This window comes from Theropithecus gelada, chromosome 6 (genome assembly GCF_003255815.1).
Source record: "Theropithecus gelada isolate Dixy chromosome 6, Tgel_1.0, whole genome shotgun sequence".
Classification (NCBI taxonomy): Eukaryota; Metazoa; Chordata; class Mammalia; order Primates; family Cercopithecidae; genus Theropithecus; species Theropithecus gelada.
In genome coordinates this window covers 127,815,371-127,841,856 of record NC_037673.1, presented here as the reverse complement: position 1 = coordinate 127,841,856, position 26,486 = coordinate 127,815,371, and the positions used below count along the sequence as shown (strand labels likewise).

Sequence of the window (26,486 nt, the reverse complement as noted above, 5' to 3'; positions counted from 1 at the left end):
AGAACCGAAAGCTGCTGGTGCTGGGCTCTCAGGCTAGCTTTGGAAATACTTAGAGTTAGTTTTCTCTTGTCACTTGCTTTGGGAATGTTCTTGAACTTGTCAGATTTATTACTTCGTTATAATCATTTGGTCCTTGAAGGTTAAAAGGCTAATTCACTAATGTCATTGGATTTTCTTTCAAGCCATTCTGCAAGTTTTGAGGTTCCTGCATGTGTAAATAATGTCTTGTCATAGTTTCTGCCAGGCTAATAGCAATTGAAAGTTGCCACTGAGTGTAAGATATACCCCTATTTGAGAGATCTTAAAATGTGAAAGAAAAAAATGCCATAACACTTTTTCAACTGTATTTCACTTAATTTACAATGAAAGCATTAGGATTTTAGTGTTTATTTTAAAGTAGATAGATGAGCACTATGGTCTTTGTATTTAGAATATTTTTATATAAAAATAAAGCTTAATTTAGAATCCGTAGATAACCATATTATTTTGGAATGGCGAAATAAAATACCATCTAAATAAAAATTATATAAGAATTTTGTGTTTGTTAGACTTGTTAGAAAGGACAAACATCGTTGCAGTTGCTGTTTTCCATTGGTTCTAGGTGCAGTCATTATAGGATGTTTGCCAAAAAGAGTAGAGTCGGGTGAAGCTGTAGCTTGTTTGAATTGTGGTTATTTCCACCCAGCTTGCAATTCTGTCACATTCACAGGCGTTAAAAAAGTGATGTCCCAGATCCTCAGTTCTAGAACCCAAATATTGCCTAACCATTCCATATGTGAGTAGAAGCATTGAGTTTTTCCTGCATTCTGATTTCTGACTATATTGAATTGCGTATAAATGCTGTAAATTTTCAGCTAATATGTTATTGGTAGTTCTCTTTGAGTTTTGGCCAAAATAATGGTTACTGGTAAAATTGGTTAACATGCTCAGAGTGGGCCTGCTATAATGGTAGCGGCAATAGCATGTCGAAAGCAGAACAACAAGCAAAACTACTTTAGAACCCTCATTGCTAAAGAACCCTGGTTCAGAGATTTGGCTGAGGATGGACTTGTCCTGGTCCAGACTCTTGCCATATCTTCAATGCATGGGTGGCCTCCAGGACCAGAGGAATGATTTTTCTTGTTACTGTTGTGCCATGGGTTGCATAGGCACAAACACAGGCCTGTTGGAACATGCCACTCAGGGGGCCATTGTTATCCTATTCTTTTGAATTCTGTACTTCGCCAAATCCTGTTCTTAATTCAGAACATCACCATATGTGCCAAATTACTTTACATTAATGCTCTTCATCTTTTAACTCATTTACATCAGCATGCAATAGCATTAACAGAACAAAATCTTTTAATCTTCAATCTATACTTAGTTCTCTACAGCCCCTTATTGTGATTTTCATCTTCTTACAGGTCACTGAGTCAAGGAAGCACAAATTCAAACATGCTGGATGTTCAGGGAGGTGCTCACAAAAAAAGGGCACGCCGCAGCTCTCTACTTAATGCCAAGAAGCTATATGAGGATGCCCAAATGGCAAGGAAGGTGAAGCAGTATCTTTCCAGTCTGGATGTAGAGACAGATGAGGAGAAGTTCCAGATGATGTCATTACAGTGGGAGCCTGCGTATGGTACTTGTGAGTATGAGTTTTCATTTATGTGACACTAAAGAATACAACAAAATAAAAACTTACTACTCTAGAATTATGCCTAAGTCCCAAGAAAATTAACTTTCACTCACAAAAGATTACTGGCATACCTTAAGCATCATGTGATCCAGTTAACCACGTACTGAATCCCATCCATTCCTGATGCCTATGCCATCCAAAAAAGAGAAACAAGTAGATCTTTAAGAAGCCTTTAAGCCTTTTAAAAACTGGATCATTATAGAGGAGCCTTTCTGTTGGAGAACATTTTTACATTCATCCCTAAAGAGTAAACATAAGGGGAATTTTTACCCCTTTTTATTTCATGGATAATATGTACCAACTAGAAAATATAAGACATTTGATTAAAACACGAGTGATAATAGGTATCTTACAGGTGCCAGTAGTAAGGTAAAACAAAAAGAATCAGACACATTCTGATATTAGGTAGTCTCCAGAAAATATGATGAAAAAGATCATGTTCTCAATACAAATTTTTTTAATTAAATACAAGCAAGAGAATGCATATATCTTTGGATCAAGGAAATTATGAGTTCTAAGAGCAGAAATCAAAGATAATGAAATATATACTGTTATAACAAAATAATTGTAATTCTTAAGTTGTAGATTAAGGCCAGGCATGGTGTGTCACACCTGGAAACCTAGGCAGGAGGATCACTTGAGGCCAGCTTTCGCAACTCAGAGAGACCCCATCTCTACAAAAAAAAAAAAATTAAAATTAGCCGAGTGGTAGTGCTAGCAACTTGGGGAGGCTGAGGCAGGCAGGTCACTTGAGCCCAAGAGTTTGAGGCTGGAGTGAGTTAGGACTGTGCCACTGCTCTCCAGCCTGGGCAACAAAGTGAGACTCAGTCTCTAAAAAATAAATAAATATAAACACACACACACACAGAGTGGGTTAAATTTGCCCATAAAAATTGCAATAGAATTTTATTTGAAAATTCCTAATTGACAAGGGGTAGTAATCATCATGGATTGACCCTAAGATTGATAAATGATATGGTATTTGCATAGTAATTTTTAAAAGTATGTCAAAAGAAATAATCGAAAACAGGAAGTGGAAGTAGAACCAAATACTGATTTTTAAAATTTCAGTTTTGACAATTTTTAAATAAGGGTAAGGAGCCTTTTAATAAGTGCTATAATCAAAACAATATCATGAATGCTTCTACATATAAGAAAAGATTTGGAGTATGATGGGAAGAATACCTACGAAAGGATAGAGGCAGAATTTGAGTTTCATTTATTACCATTTGAGTAAGATTTTCTTCATCTTTGGTCCCTGTTTTCTCGAATGTAAAACTTTAGCAAGGGTTGGGAATACATTTTGTTTCTGTGATTCTTTCTACATCAAAGTTACTGAATTTGGAAAAAGAAATTTTGAAAAGCTAACAGTTACTGAGAGCATTCTACATTCTGGCTGCTACATATTAAATAGTACATGTTAAAGGTAAAAGCTGAAAGAGTATATAGAACCTTTAACATTTATTCATGTTTTAAAGTTCAAAGCCACATACATATTTATTAAAGCCTTCTGACCCAGCTTTGAGTCATCATCAAAGTTATTTTTTCCCAGGTAATTTGATACAGACTTAATCATCTTGTGGTTATGAAACACAGTTTATATTCACTGTCATACCTTCCTCTTCTTACACCCACCCCAGACTTGTGTCTGTCTTTTCTCGTAACACTAAATGATGTCCCATGCTACATATTTTATATCTATTTGAAATGAGAAAATCTTTAGGCCTTTCTTTCTTAAACTGGATTTGAACATTTAGTTCAATGCATGTTCCTTTAATTTGGTTTGAGCATATTTATAATGCATAATTGATTTTTAAATGTTTAAATAGTCACTCTCCCAAGCCCAAACAATAGTGGATTTCTGAGCATTATAGAATTTGGTTCTTCCTAATTAATTAGAATATATGTGGTTTTTGTCATTCATCTGTGAACTCTTTTTAAGTAGGCTCAGGTTTTTTTTCTTTGTACTGTAGCAGTTATTAAAATAAGATGTCATTGATTAGTATTGACCAATCAATGAGAGAAGGATGAAAGTATTTCATGGTTCTAAACAAAGATGATAACCTCTTGGATTCAATTAGTTGGTGAGCCACTGCATATTTTCTCCTAGGGTCCGTGCGTTTTGACTTTCTAAGATATACTGTGATTCGTATCATCCCACATATTGTCTAGCTGTCTTAATAAAAGCATAATAGCTATTATAGCTGTGTTGAGACAGTTTAGATATCTGTTTTTGCTTTTATCTTGATGTTTAAAACAAATACTTCATGAAGTACTGAGGCTGCACCTGCATGGAATATATCCACCCTGGATAACCTAAGGATTAAAAGTACTCCCTGATGGAAGAATGTCTTCCCCTTGGACTGTCAGTATTGGTTTTATGTGAAGGAGGCAGCTTTTATAAGTCAGGGTTCTCAGTTTTTTATTCTCACATTCATTTTCAAGAAACCTATGGATTTATAAAAACACTATCTCTGGTTTTCTTCTGTTAGAGCTGTTGAGATAAGTTCACTTATTTATTCAACAAATACCTATTAAGCATCTGTTTTCAGTCAGTAACTGGCACATAAGGATGTAGTAACAAACAAAATGCATAGTCTTTACTCTCTAGTAGGTTAAAGCCTAATGAAAGGAACAGAGAGGATAAAGCCTGATGAGAGTATAGGACTGATGAGAGAAAAGGTAAGCGAGTCAAGTCAAGGGGGCAGGCTGATGGCAAATCATGCAGGGTCATGTAGGCCTTGTTTTAGGGATTCGGGTCTTTATTCTAAAAGCAGGGGCAAGTTAAGGTTTGTGCAGAAGGAGAAGGAAAATGATATGATCAAATACTCATTTTGGAAGAGTTACTCTTCTATGAAGAATGCCTTGAAGGCATGCTAGAATTGATACAGTGAGAAAAATATTTCAGTAGTAAAGAGAGAATGTTAACTTGACCCTCAGCAGAGTGATGATGGAGCTAATTAACATGGATTCAAGAATTATTTAGGGCTGGGTGAGATAGCTCACATCTGTAATCCCAACACTTTGAGGAGGCTGAGGCATGTGGATCACCTGAGGTCAGGAGTTCGAGACCAGCCTGGGCAACGTGGTAAAACCCCGTCTCTACTAAAAATACAAAAATAGGCCAGGTGCAATGGCTCACACCTGTAATCCCAGCACTTTGGGAGGCTGAGGCAGGAGAATCACTTGAACCCTTGAACCCAGGAGGCAGAGGTTACAGTCCCGGGACCATTGCACTCCAGCCTTGGCAACAAAAGCGAAGCTCTGTCTTAAAAAAAAAAAAAAGAAAAAGGCCGGGCACGGTGGCTCAAGCCTGTAATCCCAGCACTTTGGGAGGCCGAGGCGGGCGGATCATGAGGTCAGGAGATCGATACCATCCTGGCTAACATGGTGAAACCCCGTCTCTACTAAAAAAGAAAAAAATACAAAAAACTAGCTGGGCGAGGTGGCGGGCGCCTGTAGTCCCAGCTACTTGGGAGGCTGAGGCAGGAGAATGGCGTGAACCCGGGAGGCGGAGCTTGCAGTGAGCTGAGATCCGGCCACTGCACTCCAGCCCGGATGACAGAGCGAGACTCCGTCTCAAAAAAAAAATAAATAAATAAAAAGCAAAAAAAAAAGCCAGGTTTTGTGGCAGGTGCCTGTGATCCCAGCTACTCGGGAGGCTGAAGCAGGAGACTCCATTGAACCTGGGAGGTGGAGGTTGCAGTAAGCCAAGATTGCACCATTGCACTTCAGCCCTGGCGACAGAGAGAAACTTCATCTCAAAAAATTTTTTAAAAAAGAATTATTTAGGAGATAAAATTAACAACTTATTCTACAAAAATTTTAGAGATAACATTTTTTATCTGACTCACCAAGCAATGGAGATAACATTTTATAGTACTTAACTGAAATTCCTGCTAAGAAAATTAATCTATTTTATTTTTTGTACTAAAAATAGATGGTTTTAAAGTAACCATTTATTATTGCCAGTGGTGATAACCTTGCCTAAAAACATTCAGTTACTTATTTCTTACTCTCTCCTATTAGTGACCAAGAATTTAAATGAGAAAAGATCAGCCAAATCATCTGAAATGTCCCCAGTGCCTATGAGGTCAGCTGGCCAAACAACTAAAGCCCACTTGCATCAACCCCACAGAGTAAGCCAGGTGCTTCAGGTGCCAGCTGTTAATTTGCACCCCATCCGGAAGAAGGGACAAACAAAAGACCCTGCATTGAGTGAGTATTCACCATTAATATTACATCCATTTAACTGAAATTTCCAGGGGAGTTAGAATGAAAAATAATTACAGATGTTCAGGAGATAAGCTGTTGTAGGTTGTGTAATATAATCATCATTTCATGAATCAAAAAGTGTTTCATTTTGACTGTAGATGTTTGCTGACAGCATACATGTTTTAAATGCCAACATTGGATTTCCTATAATACTGAAATCTGTTGATTAATAGAAAATTTACAGCAAAGCATTTTGGGTACCAGGGGCTTACTGCATTCAAAGGTGTATTTAATGTAATATCTAATACAGACACAATCTACAAAAACTGTGGAAATGAAGTTGCTTATTCCAAAAATGACTATACGTTGTTTTTTGTCTTTAGTGACCCCTTTTGAAAACCTAGTTAGGAAACAAGAGAATGTAACTTTTATAAAGTATAGACCACACTTTTTTTTTTTCTGTTAGGCCTTGTAGTCATTATTCATATTATTTTTATTTGTTGTTTTAACAGTATCATTATTTTAGCCTTTTAGGTGAGAAGCTAGATTAGATTTGGTTCCTAGCATGATTACTTAGACCATGAATTATATGTAGTATATGTTTAGCAGAACTTTGTTCATTTAATCTGTTGTTGTTTGAGATACAAAGTTGAATAAGAAATTCCCCCTCCTTTGCCAGATTTTCAGTCTGGTGATGTAGACACTCACACAGATAACTTCAGTGTAATGTGTCTTCTTGTTATGCCAGGGGTATATGCAGAACATATAAAAGAACAAAACAAAACAGAGGTAACTTAGAGGTAAGATAGGGCTTCAGAAGAAGGCTTTTTGGAAATAACGTCTAAGCAGCCTGAAAGGCTGGTGACAAAGAAGATGATTAGGCAAAAGTTCCAGAGAAGTTGCTTCAGGCCGAGGAAACAGCTTGGTATGTGCAAGAAACTACAAGCACTTTGCTGACTCTGAGTGGAAATTGCATGCAGTGTTGACAGACAATAATAATTAAAGCTAACACTTGGAGAGCACTTACCGAGTGCCAGGCATGGTTCAAATTATGCTTTATTAATTTTATATGTCAGTCTTCATAGTAATGCCACAAGATAAGTGGTATTTTACCCTCATTCTGCAAAGGAAGCGTAGAGGCTAAAGGAAGGCTGACTGGCTTTAAATCTTTGCCTTTAACCACTGTACTAAACAGCTTCCAAGATGCAGAGAATGAAGACAGGTATGCTGAAATTACAATGTGCCATGCCAAAGGAAAGTTATCAGTGAGAAGCCATTGAAGAGATTTGAACAAGGGAAGATTATGGTTCAAATTATGTTTGAGAAGGACTGTAGTAAGGATCACAGCAGGACTGGAGATAGAGAGCTCAGATGGAAAGCTGGTCTAACAGTTAAGTGAAAGTTGCCCGGGGCCTGGACTAGTTTGGTGGCTATGGAAATGGAGAATTGGATGCAGAATTGGTGAAGTTGATGAATTTGTTGGTAGGAGTGAGAGAGGGACAAAGTTAGCTCTGGTTTTTTTTTACTTGAATATCACCACTTGAGAGGCAACATTACTTGTACCATGTAGCTTGCTTGCTTGCTTGCTTTTTTTTTTTTTTTTTTTTTGAGACAGTCTTGCTCTGTCGCCCAGGCTGGAGTTTCTGTGGCGCGATCTTGGCTCACTGAAACCTCCATTTCCCAGGTTCAAGCAATTCTTGTGCCAGCCTCCTGAGTAGCTGGGATTACAGATGCTTGCCAGCACACCTGGCTAGTTTTTGTGTTTTTAGTAGAGATGGGGTTTCACCATGCTGGCCAGGCTGGTCTCAAACTCCTGACTTCAGGTGATCCACCCACCTCAGCCTCCCAAAGTGCTCGGATTACAGGTGTGAGCCACCACGCCTGGCCCCGTATAGGTTTCTTCATTTCTTATTGTAATATGGCTGTTTATATGATAAATATGTTTATATTACATTTAATGAAGGGTAGTGTGAGTATAGTATGATCTAAATTTTTTCGTTGTCCAGTGGCTGCTTGTTACTATGTCAAAATCCTCATCAAAGTTTGCTTACTTTTGTTTTGGTTTTTTGGGGGGTTTTTTGTTTTAAGTCAGAATCTCACTCTGTCACCCAGGCTGGAGTGCAGTGGTGCGATCTCAGCTCACTGCAACCTTCGCCTCCCGGGTTCAAGCGATTCTCCTGCCTTAGCCTCCTGAATAGATGGGATTACAGGTGTGCGCCACCACGCCTGGCTAATTTTTGTATTTTTAGTAAAGATGGGGTTTCACCATGTTAGTCAGGCTAGTCTTGAACTCCTGACCTCATGATCTGCCCGCCTCGGCTTCCCAGAGTGCTGGGATTACAGGTGTGAGCCACTGTACCCGGCCACTTACTTTATGTTTTAGGAACAGTGTCTATAGCTCTTTGACATTTCTTAGAGAAGATAAATGTAAAAGCATCAATATATTGAAACCATTGCTAGGTTTGAGGTACACTAAAGAGGACCAGATGTTGGACAAGGGTAATGAGAACTTTAAGGAATCTTTCCACTGTGCTGCATACTATTTTTCTATACATTCATGATTCTTTCTGTTGTTTACTTCTCTCCTGTAGTGTGAATTTAGTGCTCTTGAAAAGGGCTGGACTGGCAGCCCTGCAGCCTCTTCTGTATACCCACAGCACAGATGCACCGCAGGTAGTGACAGTGCCAAAATCCCCACACTGCCCCTGCTACATGCCTCGCCCTGACTTGGAGAGGCCACCTCTAGAGGGGAGGGAAGAGTTTGAATCCATGCCTTCTTTTTGAAGATTTCAAATCACTGTGTCAATTGTGGGAGGTGGGGCACAGCACTCAGACTGTTAAATTTATTTCCCTTATACCACAAAGCACAGACAAACTAATATAATCTGGTCCATGCTGACCAGCTGAATTTGAATGGATAACCTAGAGGTGAGAATCTCTGTGTGCCATTACCCAGTCATTTAGTCCCTGTTTGTCATTTACACATTTCAATTGACTACACTAGCCATTGTGTATCATAGCTTTAGTTACATAGTGATTTAGGCAACTATGGACATTTTAATTGTGAAATGACGCTTATTTGCATCTTTGCTTTTACTTTTAGATACAAGTTTACCTCAGAAAGTTTTAGGAACAACTGAAGAAGTAAGTGGTAAGAAACATACAGAAGACACTATTTCTGTGGCATCATCTTTACATTCTAGTCCTCCTGCATCTCCTCAAGGTTCCCCTCACAAAGGTAAGACAAAACATTTCAAACTAGTTCTTGTTAAACTAAACAATACTTTATAGCACATACTTTGCTTTTCAATCTATAGCAATAATTGTAAATCATTAAGAAAAGCATAACTCCTAATGCTTTTTGAACTTTGATGTGTTGTATTGCATTATTCAAATGCTTTTTGGGTATTATGCGTCATGTAACTAGGACTCCAGTATTCAAAGTGTGATCCTAAACTTCAGCAGACAGCAAGCATGGATAAGAATGAAGGCAGAAGCCATAGTTTTGGTGCAAATTCTTGGTGTCGTCATTCCAGTTTCCTATATTTGGACATTTCTATGAAGTGTTTGCAAATAAAAGTTTCTATAAGAGATTGTTTTTAGGCCAGGCACAGTGGCTTATGCTTATAATACCAGCATTTTGGGAAGCTGAGGCGGGTGGATCACTTGAGCCCAGGAGTTGGAGACCAGCCAGGGCAACATGATGAGACCCCATCTCTGCAAACAATGTAAAAATTAGGCATGGTAATGTGCCTGTAGTCCCAGCTACCTGGGAGGCTGAGGTGAGAGGATCGCTTGAGCCTGGGAGGCAGAGGTTGCAGTGAACTGTGATTGTGCCGTTGTACTCCAGCCTGGGCAACACAGCAAGACCCCATCTCAAAAAAAAGAAAGAAATTGTTTTTAACCAACTATAAGATTTAGGAAAACAAATATTTAGGTTGATGGTTTTCCTTTTTTTAGTAATAGAGTATTACCTTTTTTAAAATTAGGATTTAAAATAACCTGTACTCTTGTGGATTTTTTACTTACACGGAATCTCATGAGGTGAAAAACTGAAATTCTTCTTGTTCATTTACATGTTTTCATAATTCAGACTGGAGCATTTCTTTTTGCGGCCAGCCTGGGCAGTGTGCAGCAGATGCCACTTCATGTTAGCTGCACATGTAGCATTCTAAATATAGTGTGTATTTCTTATATTGACCCTTCACATTCTGTGTGTACCCTGGAGAGAAAGGGGATTTAGTTCTGACGTCTTCTTCACAGATGTAAAAGAAGTACATATTTAAATAATCACACCAGAGAATGGTACATGGTCAGAGGGAAGACAGACTTATTATTCTAACAGGAGAGAGAAGCTTCCAGAGCTTGCTTCAGCTTCCAGGCTCTAAGTTTATTCTCACTCTGCAGAGCTCTTTCTTATTTTTGCCACCTGTGTGGCAATTATGTACAGTGATGTCAGACCTGAGTTTGAACCGTGATTCTGTCCTCCACTGTAGCTGTGTTACTACAAGTAATTTATTTATACGGTCAGGTTTTCTGTCTAAGATGGGAAAAAGACCATCTAGGCCGAAGCAGGTGAATCACCTGAGGTCAGGAGTTCAAGACTAGCCTGGCCAAGATGGTGAAACCCACCTATATTAAAAATACAAAACAATTAGCCAGATATAGTGGCACACGCCTATAGTCCCACCTACTCAGGAGGCCGAGGCAGGAGAATTACTTGAACCCAGAAGGCGGAGATTGTAGTGAGCCGAGATCGTGCCATTGCATCCCAACTAGTTTGGTGGCTATGGAAATCAAGAGAGAACTGGATGCAGAATTGTTGCCCAACCTGGGTGACAAGAGCAAAACTCCATCTCAAAAAAGAAAAAGAAAAGAAAAAGAAAAAGACCATTTATTTCATCTATTTTGAGAGCCTCTTATATGGTTTAAATGAAATAATATTTATAAAGCCTGATGTGTGGTAAGTGTTTAGTGAATTGGAATGTCTCTTTTCTTTCTCTGCTGCCACCTCAGGACACCATAGCTCCATTACTTACTTGCTTTTTTCATCCTCACATAGCTGAGACTGGTTAGGTTTTTTTCATTCAGATTTTACTAAAGAAAGCTTAATAAAAATGAAACAGGAGATATAAACAGTGCATATTGTAGGTGTATTTATAAAACACAGATTTTGATACCGTTATAGCTCATATATAAATTTTTTGTGGCACACAGACCTATGTCATCACTTTCCTTGTCTGTATGGTCCTATCCATTGCACCCCTTACCAGATCTTGCGGTGTAGGATAAGCTGCAGTGCCTGCAGTCAGACAGATGGTCCAAATGAACAGTGTCCATATGCTTCTAATGCTCTTTCAGGAACATCTTTACACTCCTTACCCCTTTTAGAGACTGCTCAGAGGTCCATCCCATTATAGATAATTCTAACTAGTAGGATCTGATTTGGTATTTTATGCCTAAATGTGACTTCTGGCAAGAGGTATTAGGAACAGGAATTCCTCCATTGCTCTTATTCCCAACAAAATCTACACTCAACACTCAAATAGAGAAGTCTTTTTTCCATTGTCTTTCATTGTGTAGCCAACAGTTGAACAGCATGTTTATAGATTTGTGAGCTTCTCTTAGTAATGTTTGGAATTCTTAGAAGCCTGAAGAAAATCTTCTCTTCAAAACTGTTTCAGCTTGTTCTTGCATGTGTACTGTCAAAACCCCAACCAAGTATGATCCTTCTATTTGTGTAGACAGGTTTTTGCCAGTAATCTATGATTGAACAAAACTTACATTATGCTCAGAGTAAATTATTAGGATCTGTTCCTGGTTCTTATTAAACTTTGAGATCTGTTCTTTGTTTTCTTATGATTAAGAAAATAAACCTATCTTCATGTTTTGCATGAGGATAGTTTCAACAAGTACTTTAAAAAGAAGTCGAGACCTTAAACATTATCTACCCTAGTGTTTAAGAAAAGCAGTCTCTCCACCTTGGATCTACAACAGGATCAGAAAATGAGCTTTATAAATATACCTGTTGTATGTACTATTTGTATGTCTTACTTGGTTTTTACTAAGCTTTTTCATAGGAAAATCTACTTACAATTCTAGACCTACATAGTTACTTTACAAAAATAATTCTAGTTACCTGATATTTTTGTGATATTTTTCCTTATGATTTTACCAGCTTGGCTTCCTTTCAACAGTTTTTTTGTTTTTGTTTTTGTCACCAGCTTGTGCTGATAAAGGTAATCTTTCTCCTGCATTCTGTCTTGCAATAACTGATGTGTATATGTTATATATAAGTAGATTTTTTCCATGCATTAAAAAATATGTTGCTAGATTTCAATTTTTCAGATATTTTCAAGATGTTAGAATTTTTAAATAGTGAAATATTATGTAAACAAGGCTAATTGTGATTGACCATGTCAGGGTTTTTGCATCTCTCCCTCCAGTTGGCAGTATCATATCTGATCACAGCAGCAAGATCAGTGGCCAGAGCTGCCCCGGAATAGGTGGGGCTTACTTGCAAAAGAAAATCCTTCAGATTACCAGGAGCACAGCCAAAAGAACAGACAGTACTGAGAAGGCCACTGAGGAGAATAGAGACAGGACAAGTTGTGAGAACACAACCAGAAAAAGAATGACATCCCCGTTTAGAAGACTTAGGGAAAGAATGCTTTCAAGGGAAAGACTAGTCAACAGCCAAAAAGAGGACACAGATCACAATCAAGCTACAGAAAGCTGTGAGAAAGTGAAGGATGTTGGAAGCAACATCAAAGATGAGAAAGGGAGTGCCATCTTCAATTCAAATAGCCAAGGCAACAGTAACACTTTAAACTGCTTCTATACGCGATTCAAGTCTAAAAGGAGGAAGACACTCTGATGAAGTTCCTTATTTTATTTTAGTGTTAAGTTTGTTTTCAGTTATTAATGTATACATGGCTTAAATTAAACCATTTGTCAAAGCTTAGGCAGACAACTTAGTAAAATACTATTTATAAGCACTTTAAAATGCCTCATTTGTACATATGTTATTTTACTAATGTATTGAGTTAGTAAATTTTATACTCTTGTTTTCTGTAGTTGACTTTATTTTCTACTGTTAGCTGAATCTGTGAGTGAAATATGTAGAGGAGGCTTTTTTATCCTCTACTTTTTACATATCTTTGGGGGAGAAGGGACTAGTCTAACAGCAATTTCAGAGTCATCTGGAAAACTTGTTAAAAAATGCAATTACTGTGTCCCACCCCAGACTTCATAAACCTGAATTGCCAGAAATGAGATCCGGAATATTTATTTTAATTGGCTTGCCAGGTGGTTCTTAGTATTATTATATTTGAGAAATACTGATCAAACAGACATAAGAATGAAATTATTTTTAAAACAATGAAGCAAGACGATTATGTAGAGCAATGACTTTTTCTTTTGAGGAAGAAGGTATTTATTTATTTTTAATTTACTTATTACATCCATTTTCTTGGTCCTCTTGAAATTTGACTAATCAGCTCATGGACATTGACAAATAGCAATGATCCCAAGTTCAGAGATGTTTGATAGAAGTCAGAAGACTGGCTTGTCTTGGCTTACCCTGTTCCGGGCCACATAGGCCAAGTATAAATCACACGTTTTCTGGGCCTTTTTCTCTTTGAAATAGTTAACAAAATGACTTAATAAGGTTACTGTGCAACAAATTATTCCTTAAATGACTTGAGTTATATGTGAATAACTCCAAGATCCATAAACAGAGAAGGACCTTGGAACTAAGGATGTTGTCATCCTCTTTCTGCATGAAGATGAGGCCCTGAGAATTCCTGTAACATACCCAAAGCCTGTGATTCTTCCTAATGACATTTCTAGGTATTGCCCAAAGACCACATATCTACTAAACCCTACTCTCCTCTGTGAGCAAGAAGATATTTTTCACTTCTTTGAGACCCATCCCTCGTTGGGATTACTAGGGCATTTTCTTTTTCTTTTATTTCTCAACAATAGTTTGGTTTCTTCCAATTATCAAAATAGATTATTATGTACATTAGCCATTCTGTTGAAGATTTGTTTTTGGGTCCTTCACCTCAATGCATCCCTAGAATCCAGAAGAACATCTGTCTAGTTGTCTGCTGTGCAGTAAGTCACAGAACAACATAGAACATGTAGATGCTGTTTTTTTCTATAACACATTATTAAAAATGTATCCACTTAGCTGTTTAATATTCTGCAAGGTTGGTGAAGAAAAAGGAAACTAAGTCTGACACTCAGTTTAAACCTAAAACAATTTTAAAAACTGAAACAGGCTGAGCACAGTGGCCCACACCTGTAATTCCAGCAATTTGGGAGGCTGAGGCAGGAGGATCGCTTGAGGCCAGGAGTTGAAGACCAGCCTGGGGAACATAATGAGACCTCATTTCTGCAAAAAGTTTAAAAATAACTGGGTGTGGAGGTGCAGACCTGTAGTCCCAGCTACTTGGGGCTGAGGCAAGACGACCACTTGAGCCCAGGAGTTCAAAGCTGCAGTGAGCTATGATCATGCCACTGCACTGTAGCCTGGGCAACAGAGCAGGACCCTGTGTCTAAAAAATAAAAATAATCTAAAACGGTGACTCTCAACTCAAGACAAGACTTCTTAGGTGGGATATGCAGAATATCTGGGGTAAGTATATATAGTTTGGTAAAGCAAAAATGTAATTCTTTCCCTTGAGTCCTGGACTCCCACCCCTATCCTTACTTCAAGATGGTATTTTGGATTCAGAATAGGTCATGAAATATTCATATTAATCAAAGGAAGGAGCATTGGGTTAAAAAGAAGTTGAGAAACCCTAAAGACATGTACTTTTTAATATTTGTAATGTTCTTATTTTATTAAATGATTATTATAGCTGTGGGAGAGCCTGAGACAGATGTACCTTTAAACTAGTTTTCTTAGTAACACTGGACTTTGTCTTTTTCTTGAATGTAGTTGTATTGGTGTGGATGGGTAGGTGAATGGATATGTAGGGGGAATATGTAGGGGAATGTGTGGAGATATAATTGGCACCATTATATCTACGTAGATGGAAACTAAAATTGCTTCTACTTTGTCTTCTGTTATTTTTGTGGGGTTTTTTTTCATCCTTCCCCCTACTACCCCCACCCTATGTTCCCTTTTTTTGTAGTTTGATCAATGCTCTTTTCTTGTTCAGGTTACACACTTATTCCATCAGCTAAATCTGACAACTTGTCTGACTCCAGCCATAGTGAGATTTCTTCACGGTCCAGCATTGTGAGCAATTGTTCTATTGACTCCATGTCTGCAGCTCTACAGGATGAACGGTGTTCCTCTCAGGCCCTGCCAGTCCCTGAACCCACTGGGGCATTGGAAAAGACAGAGCACCCCTCAGGGATAGGAGATCATAGTCAACATGGCCCTGGGTAAGCATCATTGTCTGTGTTCATAACACAAAACCCAAGCCAAGTGGCCACTGCAAGCAGTGCTCCCTAACTTGACCTTGGACCTCCCATGGGGTAATTGCAGAGTTATCCATAAAAGAATATGTGGGCCAAGCACATATTCTGTATTCTGAATATGTAAATAAGCACTATTTTGAAAGATGTATGGGTGTTCATTTTCGAAGTGTTACTAAATTCAGGTAACTTTTTATCTTTATGTATCTTTCCAATCAGAACTCAAAGTGCATCTGCTATTTATATAGGGGAGATAATTTTTGAAATTCTGGCTGTTATAGGTTAATCAAAAAGGTTGTATATTGGAAAGTGCCTCCAGTGCTGTGCACACTGTAGACAGGTTGGGAGAGTAGGACTAGCCCTTGATCCCTGTTCTCTGAAAGTGTAATTTGGGGAGTAAGAATAATCACCTAGCAAAGGTTAATTAAAAAAAAAAAAATTAACTCTAAATTTCTGTTTAGAATCAAGCAACATGGAAATCTTTGAGAAAGTTTATTTTAACTGATAAATATTGTGAAATCTGGTCTACTTTAATATGAAAAATTTAAGATAAAGTATTACCACATTTATAAAGGTTTCTAAACTCTGATCTCTACACCAGAGGTCAACAAATGTTTTCTATAAAAGTTACATAGTAAACACTTTAGACTTCTCAGGCCATAAGGCCTCTGTCACAACTACTCTGCTATTACACCAGAACAGCCATAGACAACACATAAACAAATGGCATGACTGTGTCCCATTAAAACTTTATTTACAAAAATGAGCAAAGGGACCACCAGATTTGGCCCTGGGCTGTAGTTTGCTACCCTCTGCTCTATACTGTAAATGAGGGGTTTACAAACTCTTTGTAAAGGGCCAGGTAGTAAAATATTTTTGCCTTTGCAGGCTACATATGGTATCTGTCACAAATTCTTCCGGTTTGGTTTTGTTTTAAACCTTTTAAAAGGTTTTGCTGCAGACCATACAAAAACAGGCTGTTGGCTAAATTTGGCCCATGAGCTGTAGTTTGGGGACCCCTGCTATAAATGATTCATTTCATCATTTATAATGGTAATTGGGGAAGTTGCTGTTTACTTGGCACTGTACTGGGCTAACCTCAGAGATACGTTGAAAAATAAAACATGATTCTTCAAGTTGGGAACTCTTAATTCTGTATGCATGGACAGTAGTCTAATATTGTGATGACCAAGAATGAATATGTATACTTAATGTTATTCATTTCAGATCTCATCTTTGCATTTTCATTTAAAATCAGTTCAAGAAAAATACTTGCCAGGCATACCTCTGGTCCATCCCAGCTGCTGGGGAGGCTGAGGTGGAGGATCACTTGAGCCCAGGAGTTAAAGGCTACAGTGCACCATGATCGTGCCTATAAATAGCCACTGCACTCCAGTCTGGGCAACAGAGTGACACCTGTCTCAAAAAAAAAAAAAAAAAATTTAAAAAGAAAAATGCTAAGGAAACTTTGCTAAGCATTTGAGTTTCTTTACTGTGTCTTCTGAGTGTTAACTAAATACTTATAAGGAATTTAGTGATAAATAATGATAATATTGTTTTCTTCATGATGTTTTGGCGTGAACACTTGTGGTACATGCTCTGTAATTTCTCGTAGGCAGTAATAACTTGAAATAGAGAGAAGATAGTTTTTCCAGCAAGCCTGTAAATTACTTGTAATTGTACATTGTCTCCAATTTTAGGTGGACACTCTTGAAGCCATCTCTAATCAAGTGTTTAGCTGTCTCATCGTCTGTGAGCAGTGAAGAGATTTCTCATGAGCATGTCATTATAGAAGCAGCTGACAGTGGTCGTGGAAGTTGGACTTCGTGTTCAAGCAGCTCCCATGACAACTTCCAAAGCCTTCCCAACCCAAAAAGCTGGGATTTTTTGAACTCTTACAGACATACCCATTTGGATGACCCCATTGCTGAAGTTGAACCCACTGACTGTGAGCCCTATTCCTATCCTAAAAGCTGCTCTAGAACTTGTGGGCAGTGCAAAGGAAGCCTAGAGAGAAAGAGTTGGGCCTCCTCCAGTTCTCTGTCTGACACGTATGAACCAAACTATGGGACAGTTAAACGGAGAGTATTGGAGAGCACCCCAACTGAGTCATCTGAAGGCTTGGACCCCAAGGATGCCACTGACCCAGTTTATAAAACTGTGACTTCAAGTACAGAAAAGGGCTTGATTGGTAAGTTGTGTTTTTGTTGTCTGTGGCATTTAGAGATTAAGTAGTCAAAAAATGGCATTGGGATATCTTGGCCCTGGATTTTATCGTTGCAAAAATTCATTCTCTAACAACCTTTCTTTCCTTCACAAACAAACAAATTATTTCCCAAAAATTCATGGTTTCTCAAAGACTTTGGAGCAGCTATTCAACCCGTTAAAATGAAAAGTCTGATGTGAAGGTATTTAATTAGAGGGACAAGTTTGTTTGTCTTTTGTTTTTAAGTTCTTTTTGGTTTTATTGAGGAATATCATCGCATTAGTGTGCAATGGTAAATAAAGGGATTATTCTCTTTATCACCTCATAAATTGTTTGGACCACAATTGCTATGCATATGTGGTAGAAACATTGATTCTGCTATTGATTTTAGGTAAGTGAGAGAAAATGCGATAAGGAAGTCCAGAACATTTTTCAGTATTCTCTCTTGGTGTACCTCATGAGTAGGCCAACTCCTGTTTGTGAATTCCATTCCAAGCTTTCTTAGTAAACATTTTTAGTATTTAACCATCAAATACTTTTTACAAATTTCTTTCCTGGACTGTATAAATACATGGATATAAAACTCCTGCTTTTCTACTTATATGGAATGACTGTATTTTGAATTAATATCATAATCAACTATTAAATTTATAGAACAGTCATAGTGTCACATTTAACTACTAAAAATGTGAAGGTGAAACATGTTGATCTTATAGTTACTTTTCAAAATGTGTTATAGGTTGGGTTTTTAGCTCATTCATTTTTTTCCAACTTTTTTTTTTTTTCTTGAGACGGAGTCTTGCTGTATTGTCCAGGCTGGAGTGCAGTGACACGACCTCGGCTCACTGCAACCTCTGCCTCCCGGGTTCAAGCAGTTCTCCTGTCTCAGCCTCCCAAGTACCTGGGATTACAGGTGCCTGCCACCATGCCCAGCTAATTTTTGTATTTTTAGTAGACATGGGGTTTCACCATGTTGACCAGGCTGGTCTCGAACTCCTGAGCTCAAGTGATCCCCCTGCCTCGGCCTCCCAAAGTGCTGGGATTACCAGCATGAGCCACTGTGCCTGGCCCAAGATTTTTTATTGAAGCCTTTCGGGTAACCACTTTATGAGCATATGTGTATACGGAGATACAAAAATCTTTTTCTTGTCCATTGATGAATATAGATTTTTTAATCATTTATTTCTTGTTGACTGTGGGCAAATCACTTGCCTGCTTTTTCTTGTTATTCTCTTGGCAACCTCTCCACGTCTATCACCTCACCCATCCCATCCTCAAATGGGAATGGAAAGCCTTTCTGACCTTGATAGTACATGCAAATTTTACTGGTAGAATTATAGAAAATTCAATATGAACAAACCAAATTCTCTAATGGTAAAGTTAATATTAGAATTATTTGATGGTCTTTTAAAATTTATTCAGCTTGTATACAGACAGTTTTTGTGTTTTAAAAGTCACTTGCAAAATCAAGATACTCAGAGCCATTTTTCCTGTTGGTCTTATGAACTAGTCTTAATTTCTTGGAGCTTCCGCTTTAACCTATTTATGATGATTTTTGAAGCTTTACCTTAGTCTCAGGGCTTACAAATTTAAGTAAAAGGATTTAAAGTCATCATTGTTTTTAATGTCTGCTGAAAATCAGAGAAATTTAAGATGAAATTTCAAAAATTCTGTTTTTTTATTCTCAACTTAATTACAACACAGATGCTAGAAGTAAAGTTGTTTTTTTTTTTGAGATAGAGTCTCACTCTGTCACCCAGGCTGGAGTGCACTGGCGCGATCTCGGTTCACTGCAGCCTCCCAGATGCGGCAATTCTCCTGCCTCAGCCTCCTGAGTCGTTGGGATTACAGGCACCTGCCATCACACCCAGCTAATTTTTGTATTTTTAGTGGAGATGGGGCTTCACCATGTTGGCCAGGCTGGTCTCAAACTTCTGACCTCAGGTGGTCCACCCACTTTGGCCTCCAAAGTGCTGGGATTACAGGTGTGAGCCACCACACCTGGCCAGAAGTAAAGTTCTTGAAGGAATTAGTTCCTTCATATCAGCAAAGTTAAAGTTTTTGTGCTGGGACCGAGAACTAATATGCGCAGCAGTGCCAGAAAACAGTGGCTCATGCCTCAGGGAGAAGGTGAAACAGCCCTTAAACAGATGGCCTGAATGTCATTTCTATGTAAACTCTCCCAGTTTACAGAGAATAGATGTTTAGGGTGAACTTTTAAATGTTTCTGACATCTTTAGGGCTGGTGTGACTTCAGGAGTTGTTATGTACTTCTGTGATATGGGGGCTGAATTGCAGAAGGAAGCTTGTCATCAGTGTCATCTCCTTCAACTCTCTCATTCTGTTTAATGTTTACAGGACTTAATATAGTTGTTTATGTATTTTAAAAAGAGGTTTGTTTATTAAACTTTTTAAAAATGTTTTTAATCTGCCGTCATTCAAGTTTATTCATTTTGTCTGTTTTTAAGTTCTATTTTGTCATTGTAATAAGTTTGTTGTTTTTTTTAATTTCTTTTTCATTAACATTTTCATTGCTTATTTTTCATGCCAGTGTACTGTGTCACCTCACCCAGGAAGGATGATAGGTATAGGGAGCCACCTCCCACCCCTCCAGGATATTTGGGGATTTCTTTAGCTGACCTAAAGGAAGGACCCCACCCACACCTAAAACCTCCAGATTATAGTGTGGCAGTGCAGAGATCAAAGATGATGCATAACAGCCTCTCTAGACTGCCACCAGCCTCTCTCAGTAGCAACCTCGTGGCCTGTGTTCCATCGAAGATTGTAACTCAGCCTCAGAGACATAATTTGCAGCCATTCCATCCTAAACTAGCAGATGTGACTGATGCAGATAGCGAAGCGGATGGTATGTTGACAAGCTCTCTTAAGGGCTCTTAAATGAATTGCTGAACACATTAAATGGTCTTTACTCTGGTATTTTATGGTAATTAGTACTTGTTTCTTTAAATGCCTTAGAAATCTCTGGTAAAAAGTAAGATGTTCCTACTGGCAGGGTGCAGTGGCTCAGGCCTGTAATCCCAGCACTTTGGGAGGCTGAGGCGGGTGAATCACCTGAGGTCGGGAGTTCATGACCACCCTGTCCAACATGGAGAACCCCCGTCTCTACTAAAAAAAATACAAAATCAGCCAGGCATTATGGTGCATGCCTGTAATTCCAGCTACTTGGGAGGCTGGGGCAGGAGAATCACTTGAACCTGGAAGGCAGAGTTTGCGGTGAGCCAAGATCGCTCCATTGCACTCCAGCCTGGGCAACAAGAGCAAAACTACGTCTCAAAAGAATAAAGTTCCTAAATATAGTATCAGGGAGTGTTTTGGGTTTGTTTAGTTTTTCAAGACAAGGTCTCACTTTGTTGCCCAGGCTTAGAGTGCAGTGGCACAATCATGACTCACTATAGCCTCAAACTCCTGGGCTCAAGCAGTCCTCCCAACTCAGCCTCCCAAGTCGCTGGGACTACAAGTGTACACCACCATGCCTGGCTCATTGTTAAATTTTTCCTTTGTAGAGACTGGGTCTCACTATATTTACCAGGCTGGTTTTGAATTCCTGGCCTGAAGCAGTCCTCCCACACCAGCCTCCCAAAGTGTTGGGATTACAGGCCTGAGCCTGAGCCACCACACCCAACCAATGGTGTGGGTTGTTTGTTTGTTGAGACAAGGTCTTGCTGTGTCACTCAGGCTGGAGTGCATGATCATGGCTCACTGCAGCCTCAACTTCCTGGTCTCAGGTAATTCTCCCTCCTCAGCCTCCCAAGTAGCTGGGACTACAGGCACACACCACCACAGTTTTTTGTATTTGAGACAGCATTTTACCATGTTGCCCAGGCTGGTCTTGAACTCCTGGACTCAAGCAATCTGCCAGCCTCAGTCTCCCACAAAGTTGGGGTTACAGGTGTGAGCCACTGTACCCCGCACTGATGGTGTATTTTTTAAATGAAATGGGCGAGCTGCCTATTTTGTGTGCCTAGTACCCTGTGGCTCAAATGGAATATTCTTATCTTTGATAAAACAGTGGCTCAATCTAATGGGATAATTTTGAGAAAAAGCAGTTAACATTAATGGAATTGTATTTTACATTAATGCATGGAAACTTGAAACTGTGTTTCAAATGCCAAATTATCTGAAATGATTCTATTTATTTAGTTCCTTTTATTAGCAAAAGTCTTGACTGAATTTGTAGGTGTGCCAATAGTTTCACAAATGATTGTTTTATTGAAAATAAATGAAAATTTATGGTTTTAAACAAGAGTAATAAAGTGATTAATAACTATGAAATTCCAGTTTGTTGTCAACCTTCAATGTGATCAGAAATCCTAGGTATTATTGTAATAAAATCTGGTCCTCGATGCAATGTTTGAGAGGATTTCTTTGTTGACTTTGATTTTCTAAATCGATAACTAGATTGTTAGGATCTCATTAATATGCTGATCTGCCAGTTAATTATATTTTTTTATTTTTAGAAAATGAACAAGTTTCAGCAGTCTAGCCTTTGGATGACCTATTTGAAAACCACTGAAAGTTATGGAGGAATGCGCAGAGCCACCTCATGATTCTGCAGGCCATTGCTGACAAACAGTTCATTGCTACAACCAGTCCAGAGGTTTTATTCCCTCTACTCTGAGCAATGAAATAGACTTGAGTTATGCTTCCTTTCATTTACTTTCTGCAGATGAATAGCTTCCTGAGCAATGGATGCTATGCCTGGATACCAGTCTCCACTTTACACGCCAGAACTGCCTTGGGACCACAGTTACAGAAAAAATTTAAACTCAGAGTGATCCTTCTGTATATTGCTATAGATTTTTCTTTAATAAGCTATTTTAAAGAGAGTGGCATTATTATTTCCAAGCCATAGCTTGGGCTGAAGGACAGATTGAAAGTATCTGCCAATACCAAGGATATTCTTGTATATTTGAATAATAATTTATTATTTGCATTGTTGTGATTTTGTTTGTATTTGAGAGCTCTTGTTAGCTGATGTTCATGTTTGAGGTCATAAAATTGTCTCTGATCTGACCAAACAGAAGTCATCTTTACAGAGGTGATATGCTTGATCTACACAGAGATGTGACTTGATCTGTAGCACCAATGCAATGTAGGTCTCAGTTTGAGAGAAATAGGAAGCCCTTTGCAGTTGAGGTGTTAGGAACCTGCTGGTCATGGTGTGGAAAGCCAAATGAAGCTGCCACAGGGTTTCTTTTCAGTCCTTTGGGAAATGGGAGGGAGTAGTTTGGGGAGGAGGGTGGGAACCCTAATTTCCAAAGAATGAAATTTTGATGTTAAATGACATGTATACAAATTCTTTCTTAAGTGAAAGTTATGCTGCATCGAATTGTAACTAAAAGTATAGATCCCACAAATAGAGAATGGGTTCTAGAGAGTCCTGTTCCATAGAAATCCAAAACTAAAATCTCTCATAACTCAAGTATGGAATACTTTTTTTAAAGAAATTCTTATCATGGGTGTTGTAATCATGAGGATGAATTTGACTTTATGCAGTGTTCTGCAGCATGCCACCCCCATGGCTCATAGCACCAGGTTGTGTCTGACCTGACATACCCTGCAGCTCTCAGCTGCCTGCAGCAAAATTTTGTGGAAGAAAGAGGAGCTGGAATTATAGAAATGATTGTCTCTTGGTTCTCAGTTTTTAGCCCTTGAGAGGACATACTTTTCCAGCCTCATGGGCATGGCACTCTTAATTAAAATTTCAGTGACTGTTTACTGGATGAGGCAGATTTTTCACATTTTTGCAAATATAATGTTTTATATATATTAAGTTTAATTTTTTCAATTTTTTTAGTGTAAAAGCAAGTGGAATTTTAATAAACTTCTGTAATTACCAAAAAAAAAAAAAGCCAAAGCCATTAACATGCACTACCCAGATCAACTTGCAGCCAAGATGGGTTTACTTCTGAATGGCTGTCCGTATGTGTCCCACATAGGATTTAGTTGGTTTGTGGCCTCCCTTGTAGAAATGTGTTGTCTTTCCCTAGCTGTCTCCGCTGTGTCTTCCTGCCTATCCCCCTTCATTTTAAAATCATGTATCAGTTTTAAGGGGTAAATGGTAGTACTTCATCTTTCCCATCAAAATGATTGTCTCTTTATTTTAGGAATAATAGCATGTCTGAAAAATTCCTGTGGTAAAAAAACATTAATCTGAAACTGAAGCCTTAGAAGTTAATCCCAGGTATGATAAAATGAGGCTTGGTGGTTCCATAGCTTTCTTGGTCCTTTGAAATGGGAAATAACCTGAACCAAAAATCCTACTTTGAAAGTTACACTTCAGTGATTTGGCCTATAAACAGTGGTCCTCTGATTATACTTTTTTTCCTTCACTGATTTACATAATTTTGTTTTCATGGCCACGGCAAAACAATATGAAATGTATTTTTGCTATACCCACTTTTTTATCAATTCAGATGTCTACTCTCATCATTTTATATTCATTTCTCCAGAAAAATGTGTGTTTTCATAATGTTTTTATTTATCAGGTCTTTCAAACCAAATGGAAGCCTTACCTGTCTTTGTCCTTAATAGTGTAAATATCTTGCACAGAGTGTTGAGGCCTATGGTTTTGGACTTGTACCTTATAGCTGCCTTTGTTTTATCTATCTAGCTTTAACTGTGAGTGTTCAGATCAGCTGATCACATTGATCAGGAGCCAAAGCCAAATGCTTTGTAGTTTGTTATGTATGTATCCCTTAAAAAATCATGAGGTTTTGATTTTTCTATTTTAACTAAGGGTACCTTCCTGCCTTCTCTTAGTTTGTCATATGACTAGAACAAGAGAAGCCTTAACCTGCATTTACTCTAATTCCAGATCTCCATTTGTTTTTATTTTATTAATTTATAATTTTAATGAAGAGACTAGTGCCCTCTCTTCCCACGACAACTCTCAATCTGCCAAGACTGTTGAAGCAGTTAACCCTCAGTGCAAACTTTTGCCAAATAGTAAGTTTCAACAAAATACCTTTATAGTGAAAGATTTTGAGAATTAGTAAATCCAGTACATGATTCCATAAAAGCTTATTAAAGTTAATAATTCTCATTTACTCCAAATGATTACTTTCAATATGATCTTTGGGGAGAAAAAGCCTTTAGTGAATTTTCTTGAGGGTGGTAAGTCACATCATTGCGATCTACATCACCTCCTCGAGAATCTCCCAGGCTGAAAATGTGATGATAATCATGGGTGTTTTTAAGAACAAATCCAATTTTTATCAAGTGCTCTTTCCTCTACAAAAAAAGGGAGGAGGAGAAGAAGCTTCCTTAAAACAATGATTATTTTGATTCAATTTTAAGTTTCTACAAAAGGTAATGTTAAAGTGTATGTATGCCTTCAGCATTACCTTGAAGGCTAGAAAAACGGCATAAATCTTCAGAAAAGTGTCACAGTACATGTTCAAATTTAAACTTAAATCCTGGTTCATCTTTGGCTTTTGTTGTGCATTTTTAATGCTTCTTTGTTTTTGGTACACGGAATGCAGTTGAACTTGATCTTTTAAAATTGAGACATGTAAGCTAATCAGCAAAAGACAAAAACAAAACTGCACATCTGTAATAATCAGATAGCAATTCTGCTGCACAATTCATTGATTGTAAGGTATCCTGTAACAAGCAATGTTTGTCTCCTATTTTTTGATACCTCTTAAACTTATGTCTTTTAGAAAGACAGTGCCTCTGTATGCTTTTTGTATTTTTACTGAGTGTAAATATTTGTTATATTTTTGGTTAAGAGAATGTAAAAATACCATTTATTATTATCAGATACTACTAATACATTGGTGGAATCAATAAAGAATCTACATTAATCTTCTCTGTACTTGATTATAAATGTATGGAACCTTTGAAATAATTACAAACTTAGTCATTCAAGAGTGCCAAGCTGGGACCTGTGTTGGTGTGAAGGCCTTATTTTTTAAGTATCCAGAAAAATTGGAGTGGTCCATTTGTTGTTGGTTATGTCAAATCTGTGAAACACCATAGCTATTGTTTAGGTTTAAAATATTGTGTTTGATGGCAAACCAAGTGACAGTGGCATAAACTCAATTGGAGCTTGTCTTTTTGTTATTATTGTCTGTTTGTTTTTCTTCTTACAGTAGAAAAGTCTACAGGCAAACTGTCCAGGGCTAATACTGTAACTCCTCCACGATGCTGTCAAGGATGGCAGAAGTGGGGGGCCTGAAAAGGATAGGCTTAGGGGAAAAGATGCAAATGTATGTCTCTTTCTATGCAAAGAGAACAAAACAGTAGTTTCCAGAAGCTCCACTTGCATGTTTGTATTTACATCCCATTAGTTAGACCTGTGTTGCATAGCTAGTAGCTCCAAGGGTGCCTTGGAAATTATCTGTTTTATCTGAGCAATTGATGTTCCTAACAAATTTAGGATTCTTTTCAGTGAAGAAGGAAAAGAATAGATTTCAAATGGGCAGCTAGCTGGGTCTACGAAAGCATGCCTATTGCCCCCTCTTTTGGGCAGTGTATGTAAATATAGCCACTTCTTTTGTGGGATTAGATCCCAGGACCCTGACAAAGAAGAAGGTAATTCTTACTTTAGCTCCTTTTTTAAAATCTCCTCACAGTTTTCCCTTGGTACCCAGAGAATTTACTCCCATTATAGCTAAGACTTCTGCCTTCTTCCAGTTCACCCCCTCTTCACACACCAGGTTTTCCCAGGCCATTCTGTCCCCCTGACCGTCTCTCCACGGTCTCACTAGTTTATTTCTTTATTTAGAAAATATATTTCTCGGCCGGGTGTGGTGGCTCAAGCCTGTAATCCCAGCACTTTGGGAGGCCGAGACGGGAGGATCACGAGGTCAGGAGATCGAGACCATCCTGGCTAACACGGTGAAACCCCGTCTCTACTAAAAAAATACAAAAAAGTAGCCGGGCGAAGTGGCGGGTGCCTGTAGTCCCAGCTACTCGGGAGGCTGAGGCAGG

The 26,486-nt window shown here is 38.3% G+C and overlaps 1 protein-coding gene across 5 annotated transcripts in view; it reads left to right on the top strand.

The window, feature by feature from the left end:
• The window catches only part of RAPGEF6 (Rap guanine nucleotide exchange factor 6), a 209,673-nt gene extending 184,316 nt beyond the window's left edge, over positions 1 to 25,357 (top strand). For 2 of the 5 annotated variants that reach the window (XM_025387398.1, XM_025387397.1), the window contains 7 exons: positions 1,404 to 1,624; positions 5,705 to 5,893; positions 8,994 to 9,128; positions 15,061 to 15,289; positions 17,023 to 17,513; positions 20,080 to 20,394; positions 22,007 to 25,357. In XM_025387398.1, the coding sequence (XP_025243183.1) occupies positions 1,404 to 1,624; positions 5,705 to 5,893; positions 8,994 to 9,128; positions 15,061 to 15,289; positions 17,023 to 17,513; positions 20,080 to 20,394; positions 22,007 to 22,032 (1,606 nt within the window). In that variant the 3' untranslated portion in view covers positions 22,033 to 25,357. Of the gene's footprint in view, positions 1 to 1,403; positions 1,625 to 5,704; positions 5,894 to 8,993; positions 9,129 to 12,336; positions 12,892 to 15,060; positions 15,290 to 17,022; positions 17,514 to 20,079; positions 20,395 to 22,006 lie in introns of those variants that run through there. The other 3 variants (XM_025387400.1, XM_025387399.1, XM_025387401.1) reach the window with 2 other exon arrangements.
• Positions 25,358 to 26,486: the final 1,129 nt, after the last annotated feature.